The sequence below is a fragment of the Anoplopoma fimbria genome, chromosome 5, assembly GCF_027596085.1.
Source record: "Anoplopoma fimbria isolate UVic2021 breed Golden Eagle Sablefish chromosome 5, Afim_UVic_2022, whole genome shotgun sequence".
Lineage (NCBI taxonomy): Eukaryota > Metazoa > Chordata > Actinopteri > Perciformes > Anoplopomatidae > Anoplopoma > Anoplopoma fimbria.
Window position 1 is genome coordinate 16,569,020 of NC_072453.1, and position 18,862 is coordinate 16,587,881.

General features: G+C 41.0%; 4 protein-coding genes across 4 annotated transcripts in view; 3 read left to right on the forward strand and 1 right to left on the reverse strand.

Annotated features, from left to right (window-relative positions):
* tanc2b (tetratricopeptide repeat, ankyrin repeat and coiled-coil containing 2b) overlaps nt 1–931 on the forward strand; it is a 42,901-nt gene extending 41,970 nt beyond the window's left edge. The window contains 1 exon segment of the mRNA XM_054598990.1: nt 2–931. Coding sequence (XP_054454965.1) covers nt 2–904 — 903 coding nt within the window. The 3' untranslated portion in view covers nt 905–931.
* Nucleotides 932–948: 17 nt separating this feature from the next.
* Nucleotides 949–8,194, reverse strand: g6pc3 (glucose-6-phosphatase catalytic subunit 3). The gene is made up of 6 exons (XM_054599016.1): nt 7,862–8,194; nt 6,688–6,794; nt 6,491–6,581; nt 6,270–6,388; nt 5,682–5,823; nt 949–5,581 (listed from the first exon to the last, which is right to left on the reverse strand). The coding sequence occupies exons 1-6, from the start codon at nt 8,077–8,079 to the stop codon at nt 5,239–5,241; spliced, it is 1,020 nt and encodes a 339-aa protein (XP_054454991.1). The 5' UTR covers nt 8,080–8,194; the 3' UTR covers nt 949–5,238.
* Nucleotides 8,195–8,867: 673 nt separating this feature from the next.
* Nucleotides 8,868–15,167, forward strand: lsm12b (LSM12 homolog b). Its single transcript, XM_054599022.1, has 5 exons — nt 8,868–9,049; nt 11,450–11,583; nt 12,308–12,417; nt 13,949–14,075; nt 14,540–15,167. The coding sequence occupies exons 1-5, from the start codon at nt 8,923–8,925 to the stop codon at nt 14,630–14,632; spliced, it is 591 nt and encodes a 196-aa protein (XP_054454997.1). The 5' UTR covers nt 8,868–8,922; the 3' UTR covers nt 14,633–15,167.
* Nucleotides 15,168–16,382: 1,215 nt separating this feature from the next.
* On the forward strand, nt 16,383–18,295 carry LOC129091829 (reticulon-4 receptor-like 2). Its single transcript, XM_054599525.1, has 2 exons — nt 16,383–16,667; nt 17,543–18,295. The coding sequence occupies exons 1-2, from the start codon at nt 16,383–16,385 to the stop codon at nt 18,293–18,295; spliced, it is 1,038 nt and encodes a 345-aa protein (XP_054455500.1).
* The last annotated feature ends 567 nt before the right edge of the window (nt 18,296–18,862 follow it).

Consider the following 18,862-nt stretch of genomic DNA (forward strand, 5'->3'; position numbering starts at 1 on the left):
CCAGCAGCGGGGGCCCGGGGGCATCCGTTACAGCCAGACGCCTCAGATAAGCCGTAGCCAGTCGGCCGCCTACTACCCGGTCTCCGAACACGTTATGGAGCGAGCCAATGCCATGCCCCCTTGCCAGCTGGGCTCTCCTGAGATCCCACACATGGTGAGACGCCCCGTCAGTGCCAATACTACTGAGATGAAGCAGCACGTGCCCACCCCCAGGCCTCTCATCCACTCTCAGAGCGTAGGCCTTCGATTCTCCCCCTCCAGCAACAACATCTCAACTGGGTCCACCTCGAATCTAGCGCCGGGTTTCAGGCCGTCCTCCTCCATCCAGCAGATGGAGATCCCCCTGCAAGCCACTTACGAGCGCAGCTGCGATGACATCTCTCCCATCTCCCCCTCCCAGGGCGGTGGGGGCCTGTATCCGGGCGAGAGCACCCGCTCACGGAACACGCCCTTCATGGGCATCATAGACAAGACGGCGCGGACGCAGCAGTACCTGCATCAGCCCTCGCGGTCCAGGGCCATGGACTCCGCCATCAGCCCCACTTCGCCTGGCCAGCTGGTCCAGCAAGGCTCCACCTACAGCCCCCCCGCCTCGCTGGGCAACATCGCCTACTACAACAAGACCAACAACGCCCAGAACGGACACCTGTTGGAGGAGGACTACTACACCCAGACCCAGCCCCCCTCGCTGGGCAAGCTGGCCAACGGCTCCCGCGGCAATGGGGACATCCTGGAGCGGGTCAGCCAGGTGCCCACCTACCCGGATGTGAAGGTGGCGAGGACTCTGCCCGTGGCTCAGGCCTACCAGGACAACATGTACCGCCAGCTCTCGCGTGACTCCCGGACCCAAGGCCCCACCTCCCCCATCAAACCAAAGAGACCATTTGTGGAGTCAAATGTGTGATGGTCTGTCTGTGACTGGTTGGTTGGACTGGGCGTGTTCGTGGGAAGTGAGAGGAGGAAAATATTTAGCTCAACAGCAGACGCTGCTGACCCTCGTGTGTGTGTGTGTGTGTGTGTGCGTGTGTGTGTCATGGACGAACTCATCTTAAAGGACTCATCGGGAGACAGTCAGAGAGAAAGCCACACACACTTAGGGTGTTAGACATTATACGAAAAAACATAACTAAGCGATTATTTCATTATCATATTCTGCACACAGGTGGGATAACAGGATGGTCCGAAGTTCTGATCTCATACTGAATCAAAGACCAGTGCACTTCCAAAATGTTGTGTGGCACAAAGCTCCCACAGGTGAACACAACAACGGGTGGGACCGTCAGAGTGAAAGTACTAATCATCGGACTCTACTCGTGGACTCTGTATCCATCTTCTGTTCTTTCAAAGTGTGCTCTTAACCAAGGTTGCTAGTAGGCTCTATTCTATGTAATACAATATTATATGTTCAATACTGTACATTGCTCAGAAAAATACAAATGGCTCAACAACTCAGTACTTAGAGAAAAATGACAATATTTATAATTAAGTTATATATTGTACATAGAAAGAAAACATAGTTTGCGTTTGAATCGTATTCTGTTAACCTTGCCTTTGTGTCCCACTGCTAGTCATATGGATGTGGAAAACGGAGCGGGGTAAGGAATGAGGGACAGGGGACAACTTTGAGTGATATAATTACCTCTATTGTGGCAAAATAAAAAAGATTTTGTTGTGGTTTTATGCGAGAAAATGTTTCCTCTGCTGCAATACGTCCTCGATGATCTGAAGTGTTTTCTTTAGCAATTAATCTACTGATTTTTTTTTTCTTCTGTATAATGTCAGGAGAATAGTAAAATATGTCTAATATCATCCAACATTACCTCTTCAAATGTTGTGTTTAATCTGAAAACCCCAAAAGACATTTAGTTAAAGATATGTAACACAGAGGAAAGCAGAATATCCTCACATTGCAGGACGCTAGAACCAGAGAAAATTAGGCCATTTAAATTCCGGTCCATCAAACGGCTTTCAACTTTAATTCATAAACACTTATAGAGATTCAAATCTTACTCAGAGTACCACAAAGTGTATGTATGCACTTTTGAAAAGTCCAGCTTTAAACTGGTTATAAAACACTTTTTTCTGAATGAAATCCAACTATTGCGCAACCATTTTTGGTTGATTCAGTCATTTTAAACCAGCCCTTTGCCTCATTTCTAAGGATTCAGATACATGAATTATTACTTTTTATATTTCTTTTTAGTATAATTATTGTATCACAGACCTTTTCGCGTCAAGGCTGCAATCTCTAACGTTTTCAGACACATTGGACCAGCTTCCTGTCGATAAGCAGCTTTGAATACTTGCTCAATCATCTGCTTACATAAACAGATAATATAGTTTTGTACAAGCTCGTGTGATAGTTTGTTTTGAGGACAGATTGCTGTGTTTGGCCTTGAGTGCATTAAATTGGTTTCTAGTTTGAATCTTTGGCTACAGGAATTTGAAACCAATGAACGATGCGGGTGAAATGATGAATGGGGTGATTTTATCATGTGGCACGTGAGAATCAAAGTTGTCCTTTGTCCCTCCTCCGTAGGTAATCACGCAGTGTGTTCCTGACAGAGCGTACATATGCTGGTGACGGGTTAACATGGATAGTGCTCAGCGATTAAAAGCAAGCAAATGCATACACGACCACTGTTACAGACGTTTTCCCCCTTTCTCCTGCATTATTCTGTGTCGTTTTGTTTTTACCCACAATGCATTTTTATTCCGCCACTTCTGCACTAAAAATGCCTGTTAAGTTCTTAACTTAGGGTGCACTTTATGTATTTTACTTACTTTGTTGTTATGATTGTTGGAATTGGAGAAAGTGGGTGTGTGATCAGGCTGACCAGACTATCATAGACACTATTATTATTATTATTATTATTATTATTATTATTATTATTATTATTATTATTATTATTATTATTATTATATGATTTACAAAGCAGTGATGAATGACAATATGAAGAGCAGACGATGTTTTTAGACTGCTGAAGATGTATAGACTTTCTAGCACAAGTTGTATATACTGACTCAGATGTTACACTCAGTTCAGCTCGGGGGTTTGTTAGTGAAGCAAGTCTGTTTCAGGAAGCCGATCATATTCAAGTATTCCACATCTTTAAAATAAAATATATACATTAAAGTCCTCTATCTCTAAATCAGCCAGTCTGATCCACTGGTCTTGCACACATCTTAAAAAATGAAGTCGAATCTACTGCAACAAAAAAAAGTATGACTGAAGTGTCAGTGCCCTGAAACTCCATATTTGGAGTTTGGGTGATGGAGAAAGTGGAATAATGAGAATATCCAAGTTATTTGTATATGTGGGAAAAGTTATAGACCATTTGTCTGTAACATTTTATTTTGGTTTCTCCGATAAAGAAGATATAAAAAGGGACGGTTCCGTCTCAGAATCACCTGCGACCAGAGAGATGCCCTGCTTATCTTTACAGAAATGAAGATATAAACTGTATTATACTTAATTTAAGAAGACTTCTAAGTTGAGGATATTCGAGGGTGTATGGTTTCAAGCTGTCTATGTATATTAGTTTGCTGTAAATAGTCTGATGCATGTTCTATTCTTTCCATGAGCTCAAGCAGAAACATGTATAGCGGTGTTCTGACCCTGGTGTGTGATACAACGTTGGGATGAAGATAAGGAGACTGCTATCCCCCAACTATCCTTATCATTTTCCTTCTCCTTCAACCTCACCAGACAAAAAGCAAAAGGTTTCTTTTTATTTTATTTTAATGTATTTGCTTGCTGAGCAGAGTTCTCTTGTCTGTAAATGTGAGCTTTCAGATCGCTGTGATAAAAAGTTTAATTAAAAACAATAAAAAAGAATGTGTTTTTATCTCATGATAACTGATTGTAATCTGTACAGTCAAACCTATGTATTGGAGAAAAAAAAGAACATATTTATAAATGGTTACCAACTGAAACACGCCCTGCATGTCCGTCATTTATTTTAAAGAATACTTGTATATTACATACACGTCATTTTCTTATTTTGGATTATTTGTGGTCCACAAAATAACATACATTACACCATTATGTCGACAGAGTTAGTTTATGTACAATGTGATATCATTCAATACCACTCCCGATATATTGCATTTTATAAAGCCATTAATGGTGGAGAATAGTGTTGCTTTGGATTTCATTATATTAAGTGTTTGTGTCATTAACATCGTCCGACACATGTTGACCTAAACAAAGTATGAGCCCCAGTTTGACCAAAACATTGTTCTTTTCTTTGGAAATGCTCCATCCGAGTTTTTCAAAGTTGAATTTAACACAGAATGTTATTTCATGCTAATGTGCTCAAAAGGTAACTCCAGATATTTTCCACATTCAAATGTGTTTACAGGTGTTGGGTCTCCAGCAAAGCCAAATGAAATCAGATAAATTGCCTTGAGTGATGTCACTTGAGTCAGCGTCTGTAGTGGCTGAAGAGTGCAAGAATGAAAATATCAATAAATCTGTTGGTGGAGTTAGATGAAGGGCGTTTTTCCAGATCTCTGCTGCAGCTTGAGTTGCATTGTGGGTAATGTAGGTGCCAGGTTTTTTATTCTCCACCGTTTTCGGAGTGCAATGCTGAACCGGTGGAGTACTGGTTTGACCTTTTCTAGTTAAAGTTAACGATTACAGTACTATAAAGTTCTGGCAGTCCAGAAAGCCTTAATGATCGTCAGATCAAAATCTCTCCAGTTTTACTCACTTTATGAACAATGTTTCGGTCCTCAGACCTTCATTGAGAAAATCTTTTCCATCTGATTTAACCGATCTTTTACCTGATGGAGGTCTGAGGGCTGAAGCTTCATTTAGAAAGTGAGCACAAAGGGTCGACTAGGTGTGGTTTTTTTCTGTCCTTTCTCTGGTAACATTCAAAAGCATAACCCTGTCAGATATGGTTTTCAAGTCATGTATGTTGTTTTATGTGCAATTCCTCAAACTACGCTTTTCCCACCAAAACACCATAGTATTACTTATTGTTATTGCGGTATTTAGATTCACTGCAAATGTGAAAAACAATTGAATACAATCCCCACACGTAAGGACCCTGTAATCTCACATAAAAAAAAAAGCTTCCCAGCCAACTGTAAGAGACCAAAAACAAATGTGGAGAAACTAACTACAGCCATAACAAACCCATGAAATACTTAAAAAAGGCTTTTAAAGTGCTGACAGAAACTCATGAGGAAGCTTTTGTCCTTGGAGGGGTGTAGGACAGAACATAGATTCTAGTCCTTCCTCTTTTTGTGTGTGAACAGGTGAACCAGTCCAGGCACAAGCACCATGACAATCTGAGGCACAATGACAAATTTGACAAAGAACAGCCCATAGAAGAGTCCCGGTGGTCGGACCGGGAGCGGCAGGCGGTTGACGTGGTACAGGCCCATGGACGAAATGGCCAGGGACAAAGCCCGAGGAGCCCAAGGCAGAGACCATCCGCCAGGCTTCCAGTACTGGGCCATCCCCAAACCCAGAAGAGCCCCGCAGTCTCGAGTCAGAGAGGAGAACGGGGCTGTATCCAGACGAATCCACTCCGGACGGCTGCACCATTTCTTAGCCAAAGCAATAGACCTGTGGAGGAAAAAACACATCAAGTCTAGGCAGGTAAAGTTGACTTATTATGCACTGAACGGACTCATCAATACACATAAGTGAAATGAAGAAGACGAACCAGGAGAGGTTGATTCCCAGATGCTGCAGTCCGGCATGCAGCATCACGGTGCTGAGCAGCAGGCCGATGCTGAAGCTGAAGAAGAACAGCAGGGGGCGACTTTCTGGTACTCTGCGGCTCAGAACGACGCCCAGAATGAAACCTGACAAAGGCAAATCAAACAATCAAAAATATACAGTATGTTCTGTCTTAAACCACATAAAAAATCATCACCATGATATGATGATGTATCCTGTTTTTTGTGTTTGAATTACGTTGCACTACCCTGTCGTACAATGACAATAAGTAACCTCGAAACAATATACAATTATTTACCTGGCAGAGACCTTTTCTATAAGTTTAACATATCTGAATGTGGGAATTGTTGTAAATCAATTAAGTTTATGGTGATTTTGGATTCCTATGATTTTTAATCAGTGATGGGAGTAGCCAAAAACAGCCAATACTGTCTGGTTGTTTTACCTAGTAATGATTTTCTAGGAAATGTACTGTATTATGTTGAATACAATATTTGTATGTTCAATTATGTATACAAAGATAATAGGGTTTTATCCATGTTTTAGCTTGAGCGTGAAACTGTATTCAGACCTGTAATGGAGCCAGCGATGACCTGGTGAGGGAAGTGTGCGAGGATGAAGATCCTGGAGATTCCCACTGCCACCAGCAGCACCACATAGAACAGGTAGGGAGCCGCTGATAACGTCACACTGGAGCCACACAGAAAGAGAGACATCAAACCAAAGCTCTGACATTCTCCACTTTCTCTATCTTGTTTTTTTGAATAATTAGTGTATTTCAAATGGGCCCACCTGTGAGTACGTGAGTAGAGGAATGACCCCAGTGAGGACACCACCACCCACCAGACTGCTGCCGTCACCATCGCATGTCCCGACGGACTGCCTGAGAGACGGACGGAGACTTTAGAGCTCTGACTGTGCATGAATCTCATGAATGAGAGTACTGTCTATGTCTGATACGGGTTTTTTTGTATTTAAGGGTTTCTCACCTGGGCCGGTTTCACAGGTGGAAGAAAACTGCTGAACGTTGGGTTGGTTGTTGACAAACAGGCCTGATTCACCTATCCACCAGTACGGCCTTTCTCCAAACAGCATCCTAGGAAAAACAAGAATAAACAATAACATACATTTCTGTACATCTGTCCATTCCACCTACTCTGTATGACAACATGACCTAAGGTAATCTTTGTACTGTATATTAAACCTACTCCTATCATCTAAAACTCCTTTCCGTTTCCGTTCTTACTAACCCTAAACATAAGTCTGTATGTTTCTACACTTAACATTTTACATCAGCTGAGCACAATATCAACAGTTTCCTTACACCTCACTTCCATCTCGTACTTTCTTGAATGTGAATTATATATCTAACCCTGAACATCCTCACCTTAATTTAGAAAAAATAATTGTTCTCTTCTACACCTCCCTTTATGAATTCTAATCCTATAATATCCTGTCCTGTTGATGCCTTCCTCCCATATTTCAAACCAAGATTTCATTATCTCATGGTGTATAAAAATATCAAAAATATCATCGTCACAACTCTTAATTCTCTTGTTTGCATTTACTTCCATATGTGCTGGAATATGTCATGTCATACGTCAACAAAAATGTAGAACTATTCCCAAGGTCTGAAGGTTAAATAGAATCAGATTCAATAATTAAATTTAAAAAGATCTGAAGTATTTTGAAAACTGTGCATTTCAGCAGAAACATTCTAATATTCTGAGTGTGTTCAAATAATCTATTAAATATTATTGTTTAAACAATTCTAACCAAGTTAATTATGTGGGCCTATGGGTCCATCTGTGTTGTGATAAGTTATTTATGTTATCAGTTGTTGTATACATGAGGAAATTACACCACTAATAACTACTACACAGTACTGTACACAAATGGTTCCGCTTTGTATCTGTTTCTCGTCGGACCGTACACACTGCTGGACTGCTTTAGTTTCAAGAAGCCGCAAAGTCAACAGCATAAAATATAAAAATATGAAATAATAAAACACTGCAGTTGCCTTTGTATAAAGATATTATTGACTGATCTGAATGTGAACAGCCTGTTTGGCATCATGCACACATTAGAGACATCAGAAACAGTGAGAATGTGACAAATAAACATTAAAAACTGTGTTTGTTAGGTTATTTCTTGCAGCCTTACCATTTAAACACCAGGTTTAACCACTCCGTTATAGCTGCAACCCAAATCACAGCCACTCCTGCTCGTTTGCTGATGAAATATGTGAAGGGGAAGACTAGCAGGAAGGCTGCTTTAGGATCTCCAATATGAGTGACAACCAGCCACATCTTCTCCAGATGCATGCTCCTCTGCTGCAGCCTTTCGGCCATCCAGATACCTTGAGCATGCACAGCCTCCATGCATGCGTCCTCTCCCTAAAAATATACTTCAATGTCTAAATATAAAGCAATCAAAGACGCAATCCTGATTATTTCCTACTTCAGGAAATGCTGCAGAAAAAAACAATGCAGTACCGCCATGCATCCGCTAGGGGGAGCACTTTGAATGTGAGACAAAGAGTTTTAAATTTAAATTAATTTATATTTAAAAATGTTCAAACAATTAAAACGTAAAATGGTTTATTGAATGATAAAAAAAAACGCTCTAATAAATTAATTAAAATGTGAATATAGTTTTTTACAGTATAACCGACCGCGACGCGACGTAACGCGACACGCCCATGCTCCGTCGTCATACGTCATCACGTCGTTTTACGTAAGGCAGGCGCTCCGGTTTCCTGGCGGAGAAGATGCATGCTCCTCTGCTGCAGCCTTTCAGCCATCCAGATACCTTGAGCATGCACGGCCTCCATGCATGCGTCCTCTCCCTAAAAATATACTTCAATGTGTATAAATAAAGATAAAAAAATAAAAAATAAAGATTATTTTCTAAATCAGGAAATGCTGCAGAAAAAAATACTGCAGTACCGCAATGCATCCGCTAGGGGGAGCACTTTTGAATGTGAGACAAAGAGTTTTAAATTTAAATAAATTAAATTAATATTTAAAAAATGTTCAAACAATTAAAACGCAAAGTTATTGAATGATAAATAAAATAAATTAATTAAAATGTGAATATAGTTTTTTACAGTATTACAATAACCGACCGCGACCGCGACGTAACGCGACACGCCCATGCTCCGTCGTCATACGTCATCACGTCGTTTTACGTAAGGCAGGCGCTCCGGTTTCCTGGCGGAGAAGATGGCGGCTCCTGGACCGGGGGAGTATTTCAGCGTCGGGAGCCATGTCTCTTGCCTCACCTGCTTGGGCCAACGTCTGCAAGGAGAAGTGGTCGCGTTCGACTACCAGTCCAAGATGTTAACTCTGAGTATCCTTTGTTTGTTTGCGGGGCCCTGCGGGGGCAGCAGAGCGGGCCCCGCAGGGCTGCACGGGCCTGTAGGGGCAACCGAGGAGCTGCCAAATAGTGCGCCGCGCATGCGCAGAAGCGAAACACCGCAGCCGAGCTCTCTTATCTTTATCTGTTTTAAATACTCCATCTCGCTCATATTGTTGTTTAAGTCGAGGTCATGCTATATCATCCCCCCCAACACATCATCCCACTATCTGCCGTTATTAATCAACTCAATGTGTCCGCAGCCCTCAGCGCGGCTCACTATCTGGCAGCGGGGAGGCATCATGGCTGGGACCGATGCTAGCTAGTTAGCATGCTAGCTGACATTCAGCGCACCTCGCGATGGGGATTGGGGGGTGGGGGTGGAGGGGGTCGCGTGTTAACCCGCTCCGGCCCGGCATGGCTCGTGTTCACGTCATGTGTAACGCAGGGTTAAAGAGTTTGTATTCAAAATGGCGGACACGAGCGGGGCCCCGGGCCGCCGTGCACGCCGCGGGGCTGGAGGCGCTGCTAGCATGCTAGCTAGCTGTGGGTCAGACCCGCTGCTGATGGCTCTGTTAGCTTAGTGCTGTTAGCTTAGTGCTGTTAGCGTGGTAGCATCCGGGAGCTTATCAGCTGGGCTCCATCATCCCCTCATCCCCCTCTTCATCCTCCTCATCCTCCTCATCCTCTCCACGCCTCATTGTTTGGGTTAAATGTTCCACAGATCTGCAACATTTCAACAAGATGCAAAGTGTGTGTGTGTGTGTGTGTGTGTGTGTGTGTGTGTCTACACACCCATTCATGTGTGTGTGTGTGTGTGTGTCTCTCTCTCTACACCCCATTCGTGTGTGTGTGTCTCTACACCCATTCATGTGTGTGTGTCTCTACACCCATTCATATATATATGTGTGTGTGTGTGTCTCTACACCCATTCGTGTGTGTGTGTCTCTACACCCATTTGTGTGTGTGTCTCTACACCCATTTGTGTGTGTGTGTGTGTGTGTGTGTGTCTCTACACCCATTCGTGTGTGTGTGTGTCTCTACACCCATTCGTGTGTGTGTGTGTGTGTCTCTACTACACCCATTCATGTGTGTGTGTGTGTGTGTCTCTACACCCATTCGTGTGTGTGTGTGTGTGTGTGTCTCTACACCCATTCATATATATATGTGTGTGTGTCTCTACACCCATTCATGTGTATATATATGTCTGTCTGTCTGTCTGTCTCTACACCCATTCATGTGTGTGTGTGTGTGTATATATATATATGTGTGTGTGTGTGTGTGTGTGTGTGTGTGTGTGTGTGTGTGAGATGCTCATCTAGGTGACATGCTGGATCAGCTCATGACTCCTTTTCATTCATCTGTTGAGGTTTAGTGGTTCTGTGGGGGTGAAACACCAAATTGACAGCTGGTTTTCTTGACACTTCAACATAAACTGAATTCATTCATTCATCAGAGTCCGGCCGGGTGGTAAATGGTAGAAAAACCCTGGAAAATTAGAAATGAAGCGCTCCTTTTACAGAATGTATTTAATCTAATGATGTGGCTCAGAATGAAACTTAAGATTGAGACCAAAAATGAAAGTTTGAACACAACTAAGGTCATCATGCTGTCACAGCGATGACGCAGAATTATGGCCTGAGGACTTTTAAAACTGATGCAATATCTTGCGAATATAACAAAGATAGGTGGAAAGGCTGCCGTGCATCAGAATCACACTGACACATCTGACAAGCAGTTCCTGTATTACTGACCGGGCAAGTGGTGTGTTGTCGACTCCTCCAGGCTCTATTCTGTCAGGCTGTCCGAAAACCACAGATCTCTATTAAGATATATCTGCAACAGTCTTATGTTACATTGTACGTTGTGTGTATGTTTCTGTAGAAGTTAACTGAGCTGTTTTTCACTCCAAAATGTCATTCAGGAGAAAATAATACACTTAATTTGAGAGCAAACCAGTGCTTTGAAAGATCAGTATTCCATGTCTTAGTTTATATCATTAATCAGGCATTTAGTTTAAAAAAATAATACTTTAAAGACAATTCATTTAGTGGGCTTTTCATTAAAGAAAGTCATTAAAATTTAGAAAGTGAACGCTTGGTGTGCTGCTGTATGAATGTGCATTTGCTGTACACATTTTTCAGGCCTTTCTTACAACTCTTCATTCATTCATTCATCTCTGATGACTGTAGGTGGCAGCACTGCCTTTGCCTCTGTAACTGGCACTACCTCTCACTGTCAGCGTAAGTCGGCCAGTGTTCTCTGTAACATAAGCTCCTCTGTGCAATCTTGACTGACGGTGTTAAGGTTCATGAGGGGGTCGGATATTAATACTCATTCTGTGTTGTGATGCATCGTCATGAGTTGTGTGCCTTGACTTTAGTTCTTTCCAAGAATGTGCTTCCTCCAGCGGTAAGCCGAACCTCAACGACGTCATCCTGATCAACTTAGCCTATGTTTCTGATGTGGACATTATTAATGACCGCACTGAGACTCCACCCCCACTAGCATCACTGAATGTTAGCAAGGTAAGTCTTTTTTTACTTTACATATCTTGGTGTGTGCCTCAGATGAATCAGAAGTTATATACTATAAGTAAATTTGTAATTGAACTTGAAAACAAATTCATCTGAAAACTCATCATTTAGCCTAAAGTGTGACTCAATTTAGGGCCTGGATCCCCTAAAATATGTGTCCCATGAATTCTGGTCCATCACAGGATCTGTGTGAGCATCAAATGATGCATTCAGGGGATTCTTGTAAACTTGTGAAAGTACAAAAATGTACTAGTGTGCAGTTTTTCATAAACAACCAGCAAAGTGGGGTTTGTGATTTGTCACATGATGCACAACTTGTTTATATATCTATATGTAACAAGATTAACATCTTCTGCCTTTTGTATTCAGGGTATTATCTTGTTGAGTAAAGCTTTGCTGAGCTCTGATCCCTGTGTTTCTACCTGATAATAATTTGTAGGCAAATCTGTGAAAAGTGAACTTGTGTTTTTGAGCCAATGAAAGAGATCACTTTTGTCGCAATTATGTATGGAAATTAGATTTAGGAAATGCAATCTTGAGTCTCCCCTGTGGAGCAAAAGATTGTGAGCAAGATTTCCTTGAGTCATTAACCAAAACATTGCAGAAAAAACATTTTGAAACTGTCCTGTTATAATTGCAATTAAAAACAAAGATCTTATCCTAGTTCAGAGCTGTTAAATAATGTTACGAGTGCCTTTTTGTTCTCTCTTTGCAGCTTGCCAATCGAGCACGGACAGAAAAGGAGGACAAGCTGTCCCAAGCCTATGCAATCAGTGCTGGGGTTTCTGTGGAGGGCCAACAGCTATTCCAGACTATTCACAAAACGTAAGAACTTCAGACTGTTGTTCAGTGTTCTGCAGTGAAGATCAAAAGCATCAGTACATTTGTGTCAGACAGTTGTAGATAACTAAGTGTGTTGTTAAGATGAAATGGTGCTGATATTCAAGTATTTAATGCCATATGTAATTGGCTTACTCCACCTTTAAAGATCTTCAGGAGCCAAAAAACGTACCTGAACCCATCACACATAGATGTGTCTTTTCTGAAAGGGACGATTACATTTTTGATTCCTGCAGTTATTACATTACATTACAGTCATTTAGCAGACGCTTTTCTCCAAAGCGACTTACAGTCAGTAGTATGTTACATATCATTCACCCATTCACACACTGATGACAGGCTACCATCAAGGTGCCACCATCAGACTCTAACTAACATTCATCATCCAGTCCACACCGATGGCAAGCCTTCAGGAGCAACTTGGGGTTAAGTGTCTTGCCCAAGGACACATCGACTGCCGAAGCCGGGTATCGAACCACCGACCCTCTGATTGGAGAACTACCTTGCTCTCCACTACGCCACACCCGCGTGGAGTCTATACGCTTCACCATGAGATTAGAGCTGGTAGGGAGTCCGCAATAGAGCGGGACTCTGCACTGTTAGTCAGGTTCATCCAGACTACAATAAAGTCTAAACAAAAAAATAATTCAAAAATAGAAACTGGGAAGAGTTAAAAGTTAAAGAAAGCTAACCGAATATGTTGTAGGAAAGAATGACAATGCGTTTCCTCTTAGAAGTCTTGTCTACTTTCCTATATTTGACCTTGATAAATTATACTCTTTTTGAAGCAGATTTGCAGCAGCTTGTATTTGTTCTGCTCTCTGACTAACTTAACTTATTTCCCTTTACTTCTCCTCTCCTCCACTTCTAACTAAATTTCTCCCCTCTTCCTTAAATAGTACAGTTTTATTTCGGGGGGGTGTTTTGTGTGCACCAGCATGTGTGTATCAGTGGAAACAAGGTCTTTAACTCACCTGCTGTTTGTATTTTGTCAATCCAGCTAGAAAGTCACATTTAACACACAATCTGACAAACGGAATTCATTTCGTATAGACTATATAATTGTTCAATTAGGTGTCATGTTTTGGCTGACAACAGCTGATTCCTGACCAGTTTTTAAAAAAGCAAAAAGTTTGTGTGGCAGATGCAACTTTATTTCAGTAGTCATGCCATTCTAAATGTGTCTTAATTCTTTGGAGGAGAACTGAGATCATAACCGTGAGTCAGATGGATAGTAAGGGGTCATGTGACCTATTGCCTGAATATGACGCTTGACTATTGTTACATTTAGTTTCATTCTACACCCCCCATGACAAGTTTCCTCATCCCTTAACTTAGCATTTAAGCCATATTCATCAACGCCATCCTAGTAGTGCATACTGCTTAAGCTGAGGAAATGGAGAGATACATTTAAAGAAAAACCAGTATGCCAATCATTTCCTATCTTGTTGCATTGTTTGCTTCAACAAAATATATTTTCAGCCGCAGATAAGATGATGTTTGCTTCTCTCTGCAGCATCAAAGACTGTAAATGGCAGGAGAAGAACATTATTGTGATGGACGACGTCGTTATCTCGCCGCCTTACCAGGTTGAGAACTGCAAAGGCAAAGAGGGAAGCGCTTTAAGTCATGTACGCAAAATAGTAAGTATACTTTATATCTCTACAATATTTCACACACAGTACACGACTGTAATGCATTTTGTATGTCAATGCATCATTAATAATAGTAAGAAGAACCTAAGAGACCGTTTGGCTGCATAGTAAGTAGTTTTACCTTTTTAAACTTGAACATTTTCTTGATGTATAAACAGATAAAAGATCTTCTACTTCTTTCACAACTGATATTAATCAATGTCACTGGATCAGTCAATCATTTCTGATCATCAGCGGCATTTGAGCCAGACCTTCTCGTTGTCTCCTGCCCCTCTGACTCCTCATTTTACTCTTTAAATCACTTTTATTTGTCTATACACTGTCATGCTTTAAAGCCTGCTTCACCGTGTTGCTCTGTGTACAATGACATCATGAGACATGAGTTTTTAGGGTTGACTTTTCACAGAATCGGTGTCCGTTTTTAAATGTTGTGTTTTTTTTCCTTCTTGCAGGTTGAGAAACATTTTAGAGACGTGGAAAGTCAGAAGACCATGCAACGTTCACAAGCACAGCAAACACAGAAGGACTCCACTTTATCTTCTTGAGTTGGCAGCGTGGGTTTGACCGGGGAAGACGACGCGGGTGGTTTTGTTCCCACTGCCAGACTAAGTCGGCATTCCTTGTCCTCAGTCTGAGACCACAAGGAGGAGCGCTGAGGGCCCTGGATCTAGAAGATCAAAATACCATTAAATGAAAAAGACAAAAAAGAAAGAGGAAAGATTAAATCTTAAATTAGACTTTATAAAGAATAATTTAAACATGAACCATAAAGCAACCATAGTTTTCCTTAACTAACTCTCATTCTGCCCCTCCTCTCCCCTCCCTCCTCCTCCTCCTCCCCCTCCCTCTCCTGTCCCTGAAGCCTTTTTCTTTTTCCACCCTCCTTCCTTCGCCTTCAGTTCCATTTCAAAAAGAGAAAACTAGAGCAGTCAGAAAGGCTTGTTAGCTTTATTTTCTGTCATTGTTTCCTTTTTTGCTGTATCCATGTTCTACTGTCTGTATTTTCTGTATTTTAAACAAAATGTGACTTGAAACGCCACACTTTAAGGACATTTTCTAAAATAAAAGTAACAAAAATTCTGACTGTAATACTGTAATTTTCACCAACTTTTTGAAGGACTCGCTTAAGAAACGATTTTAACGAACGCATTCTGAAAACATTTGTCCACTGTGGGGTATATTTAAGGGTTAAATGTCAAGCTTGTGTCACTGGCGTTGTGATTTGCTTTCAAGCTCAACGTGACATCACGGTTCTCCCTGGGGTGATGGATCGGGCTTCCACATTGACCCCATTTTTTTTCTACAGATGAGATTTTCATGCACAAAGCTCAGGTTTCTTTTCAAGCCTGATTGTGATGCTTCCATGTAGTCACAGGAAACTAGCCATCCCTGGAACACGTGTATTAAGTGTCTTAATCCTCTGGCTTCTCTAAAGCTGTTTGACATTTTCTGCTGTCCTCTTGGGAAAAAATCAGCAGCATGCATTTTATCTAAACATGGTCTTTAAAAGGTTAACTTAATACTGCTATTAAAGCTGGATTTGTGTGGAAATAGTTCCTAAAAACTGATTTCTCTGCTGGAGTTACAGGTTGATTTCAGGTAGGCTGGTTTAGTTTGATGGTAGTTGGTGGTTCTCAGGTAACTCCATTATAGTAAATCTGCAAAATTATTGTCATTATCAAATAATCTTCAGAATATTTTCTTGAGTAATTGGTTTGGTCTGTAAAATGTTAGAAAATACTTTAAAATACTTCCTTGCAATGTCTTGTTTTGATTGAGAAATGGTACAAAACCCTCCAACTGTTCAGTTTATGTGCATAGTGAAAACATGATTCACATTTCAGAGGCTGTTCTAAATAATTTTGCTTTGAAAATTACTTAAACAATTTATCAATGATAAGAATTCCATCAAAGCAGTGATTATTTTCGCTTAATAGTCTTGTCATGTTTTTTGCATTGTGAATGGTGAAGATTGATTCCCTTCACCAAACATGTAATGTGGTGAAATATAGAGACAAAGTAACTGCTCCCATTAAATAAAAAGACAAATAGAGCAGCAGATGTCAATCCTTATTTTAGGAAATGATCCAAAAGGGACCGGGTTTGCTCCCCAGATATGGTTACGTTTTGTGATTATGTGTAAGCCCATAATCCCTCTCTAATCAGAAAATATCAAATGGGTGGTCATGGAGAATTTAGTGAAATGACATCAATATCAGGTCGTTTTGGTAGGAAGTAGGAAGCAGAAAGCGATGTTTTTCAGGAGGAGTTATCAGAATCTGATCTAAACACAAGATGCACATCCTGGGCTGCACAATGCTCCTGCTGCCTCTTCTCCTGAACACGGCGTTGGGCTCCAAGCTGTGTCCCAGCCACTGCCTGTGCTACGAGTCCTCTCACCTGGTGGACTGCCGGTATCTCGGTCTGGTCCGGGTCCCTCCCGGTGTCCCCCACGGCATGTGGCTGCTGGACCTGAGTGGGAACGAGCTGACTGAGGTACACACCAGATCCTTCCTGGGTCTTTGGTCTCTGAAGATCCTCCTGATGTCCAACAACAGCATCCAGACTCTGCAGCCACAGGTACCAAACATAGGAACTGTGCATTTCATTTATTCTGCACTTAATACTTTGTTATAGACCAGTGGTCGAACCCATATTTGCATCTGTTAAAGTAAAAGCAATAATATTTATTTTGAAAAGTAGTATGAGCTGAAATTACTTAAAATATCAAAAGTCAAAGTGGTCACAATACAGAAAAAAAATGTGTTGCATTACTATCTAGTTCATGTTTTAATTATTATTGGAGAAATCATATGTAATCAGCATTTTAATGATGCAGCTTGTGGAGGTGAAACTAATAAATACTTATAATAATACTTCATATACTATAAGTTTAATCTATAAAAAATAAAACATTTTATATTCAATTTGTTATTAAGTTTATATTTGTATGTGAAATCTTAACGTACAAAATAATTATTCACTAAAGCTGTGAACTGCAAACATTTTTTTACATTATCAAGTAACCATTGATATTTTTTAGATTCAATTAGACGTTTTTTCTATTAAATGTCAGAAAATGGTTTTAAAAAATGGGAAAAAGATAATGAGACCAAAGAATTGTAATTTACGTAGATACAAAAATGTCTAACCAAGCAGCTAATCATCATTATTAAAAAGCTAATATTGCAAATGTCTGGCATTTCTGCTTGATGAATGAATAAAAGTTTTATCTTTGTCAATTGAATGATCAATTAATTGTTTCAGCTTTACTGTGAAATAAATCTTGTGGAGTAGAAAGTACAATATTTTCCTCTAAAAGTAGCAAATAATGTAAATCCTTAAGTAAAGTACAACTACATAAAAACTTTACTAGAATAATTCACTTAATTCCAGCAGTGTTTTGCTTCATTCCTAGTATTGATTCTGTGTTTCAGTGTCTGTCATCCCTCCAGTTTCTGGAGAGGTTGGACCTGAGTTTCAACCGGCTCCGTGGGCTCCCTCAGGACTTCTCTCAGGGTCTCTTCTCCCTCCAGGATCTCCAGCTGGACCACAACCTGCTGAAGCACCTGGACTCCACCTCACTGGACGGTTTTGAAAAACTGAGGAAACTGGACCTCAGTTACAACCACATCCGGGCGATAGACGTCGGATCTTTTGGCAGCCTGTCTCGACTGAGCCTCCTCAACCTGTCAGGAAACCGGCTGAACGTTCTCAAAGACGGCCTGTTGAGCATGCAGCTCCATCTGGAGGTGCTGCTGCTCGACCACAACAACATCTCCCTCATCGAGACAGAAGCTCTTTCTCCTTTGCGCAGTCTGACGCTGTTTGGTCTCCAGGGAAACCACCTGCAGCACATCAGGTTCAAGACCTTCCTGAAGCTCCAGACCACCTCCACCCACCTTCAGATGTCCATCAACCCCTGGACCTGTGACTGCGAGCTGCAGCGCGTCTTCAGCAAGATCCTTCACGTTCGACATCTGAATGTGGACGACTACAATGACATCATCTGCCGTGCTCCTCCTCTGCTAGCCGGGAGCTCCCTGGCATCCCTGGACAGCCAGCTGTGCGTCGCTGAGACGGCCACAGTGCTCGTCATCACCATCACCGTGTTGCTGGCTGTGATCGGAACCCTGATCAAAGCGGAGCACGACCGCAAGAACAAACAGGCCGCAAGTGACACAGACTCAGAGAGACAGGACCGATGACGTGTGTTATTCTGGTAATACCTGGGTTTTGTGACTTTTTTTGACTCAATATACTATGAATTTAAATTTCAAAACAAATTATGCTTTCACTTTTTCATGAACTCTTTCGTCATACTATACTACAACTTTTTAATGACTTTTTCTCTATGCTGAACTATGATTTCTATACATGCTAAAGTATGAGTTTTTTTGGCATGATATACTTTTACTTTGTTATAGTAGGACTTGTTCATAACTTTTTCGACATAGTATACTAGGATGTATTTTTTTGAAAGACTATGCCATAACTTTTTTAAACATTCTATAAGATTACTTTTTCACAAGTCCTTTAAACATACTATACTATGACTTTTTCATGATTCATTTCAACACGCTAGAGCATAACTTATTCATGACATTTGTCAACATACTATATTGACTATACTATGACTTTTTAATGACTAATTTTTTTTGACATGCTATACTATGACTATTTAAAAAAATCATATTACTTTTCATGACATTTTTCAACATACTATACCTTGACCTAATACTATGACATTCTATACGATTACTTTTTCACAAGTT

Bases quoted from the DNA above. Each gene is read 5' to 3' on its own strand.
- LOC129091829 (XM_054599525.1), top strand. From the start codon at position 16,383: ATGCACATCCTGGGCTGCACAATGCTCCTGCTGCCTCTTCTCCTGAAC. The intron at 16,668-17,542 runs GTACCAAACATA...TCATCCCTCCAG, and splicing joins TCCAGACTCTGCAGCCACAG to TTTCTGGAGAGGTTGGACCT.
- lsm12b (XM_054599022.1), top strand. From the start codon at position 8,923: ATGGCGGCTCCTGGACCGGGGGAGTATTTCAGCGTCGGGAGCCATGTC. The intron at 11,584-12,307 runs GTAAGTCTTTTT...CTCTCTTTGCAG, and splicing joins CATCACTGAATGTTAGCAAG to CTTGCCAATCGAGCACGGAC. The intron at 12,418-13,948 runs GTAAGAACTTCA...TTCTCTCTGCAG, and splicing joins TTCCAGACTATTCACAAAAC to CATCAAAGACTGTAAATGGC.
- g6pc3 (XM_054599016.1), bottom strand. From the start codon at position 8,079: ATGGAGGCTGTGCATGCTCAAGGTATCTGGATGGCCGAAAGGCTGCAG. The intron at 6,582-6,687 runs GTGAGAAACCCT...TCCGTCTCTCAG, and splicing joins CACCTGTGAAACCGGCCCAG to GCAGTCCGTCGGGACATGCG. The intron at 5,582-5,681 runs GTTCGTCTTCTT...TTTCCTCCACAG, and splicing joins CTGGGAATCAACCTCTCCTG to GTCTATTGCTTTGGCTAAGA.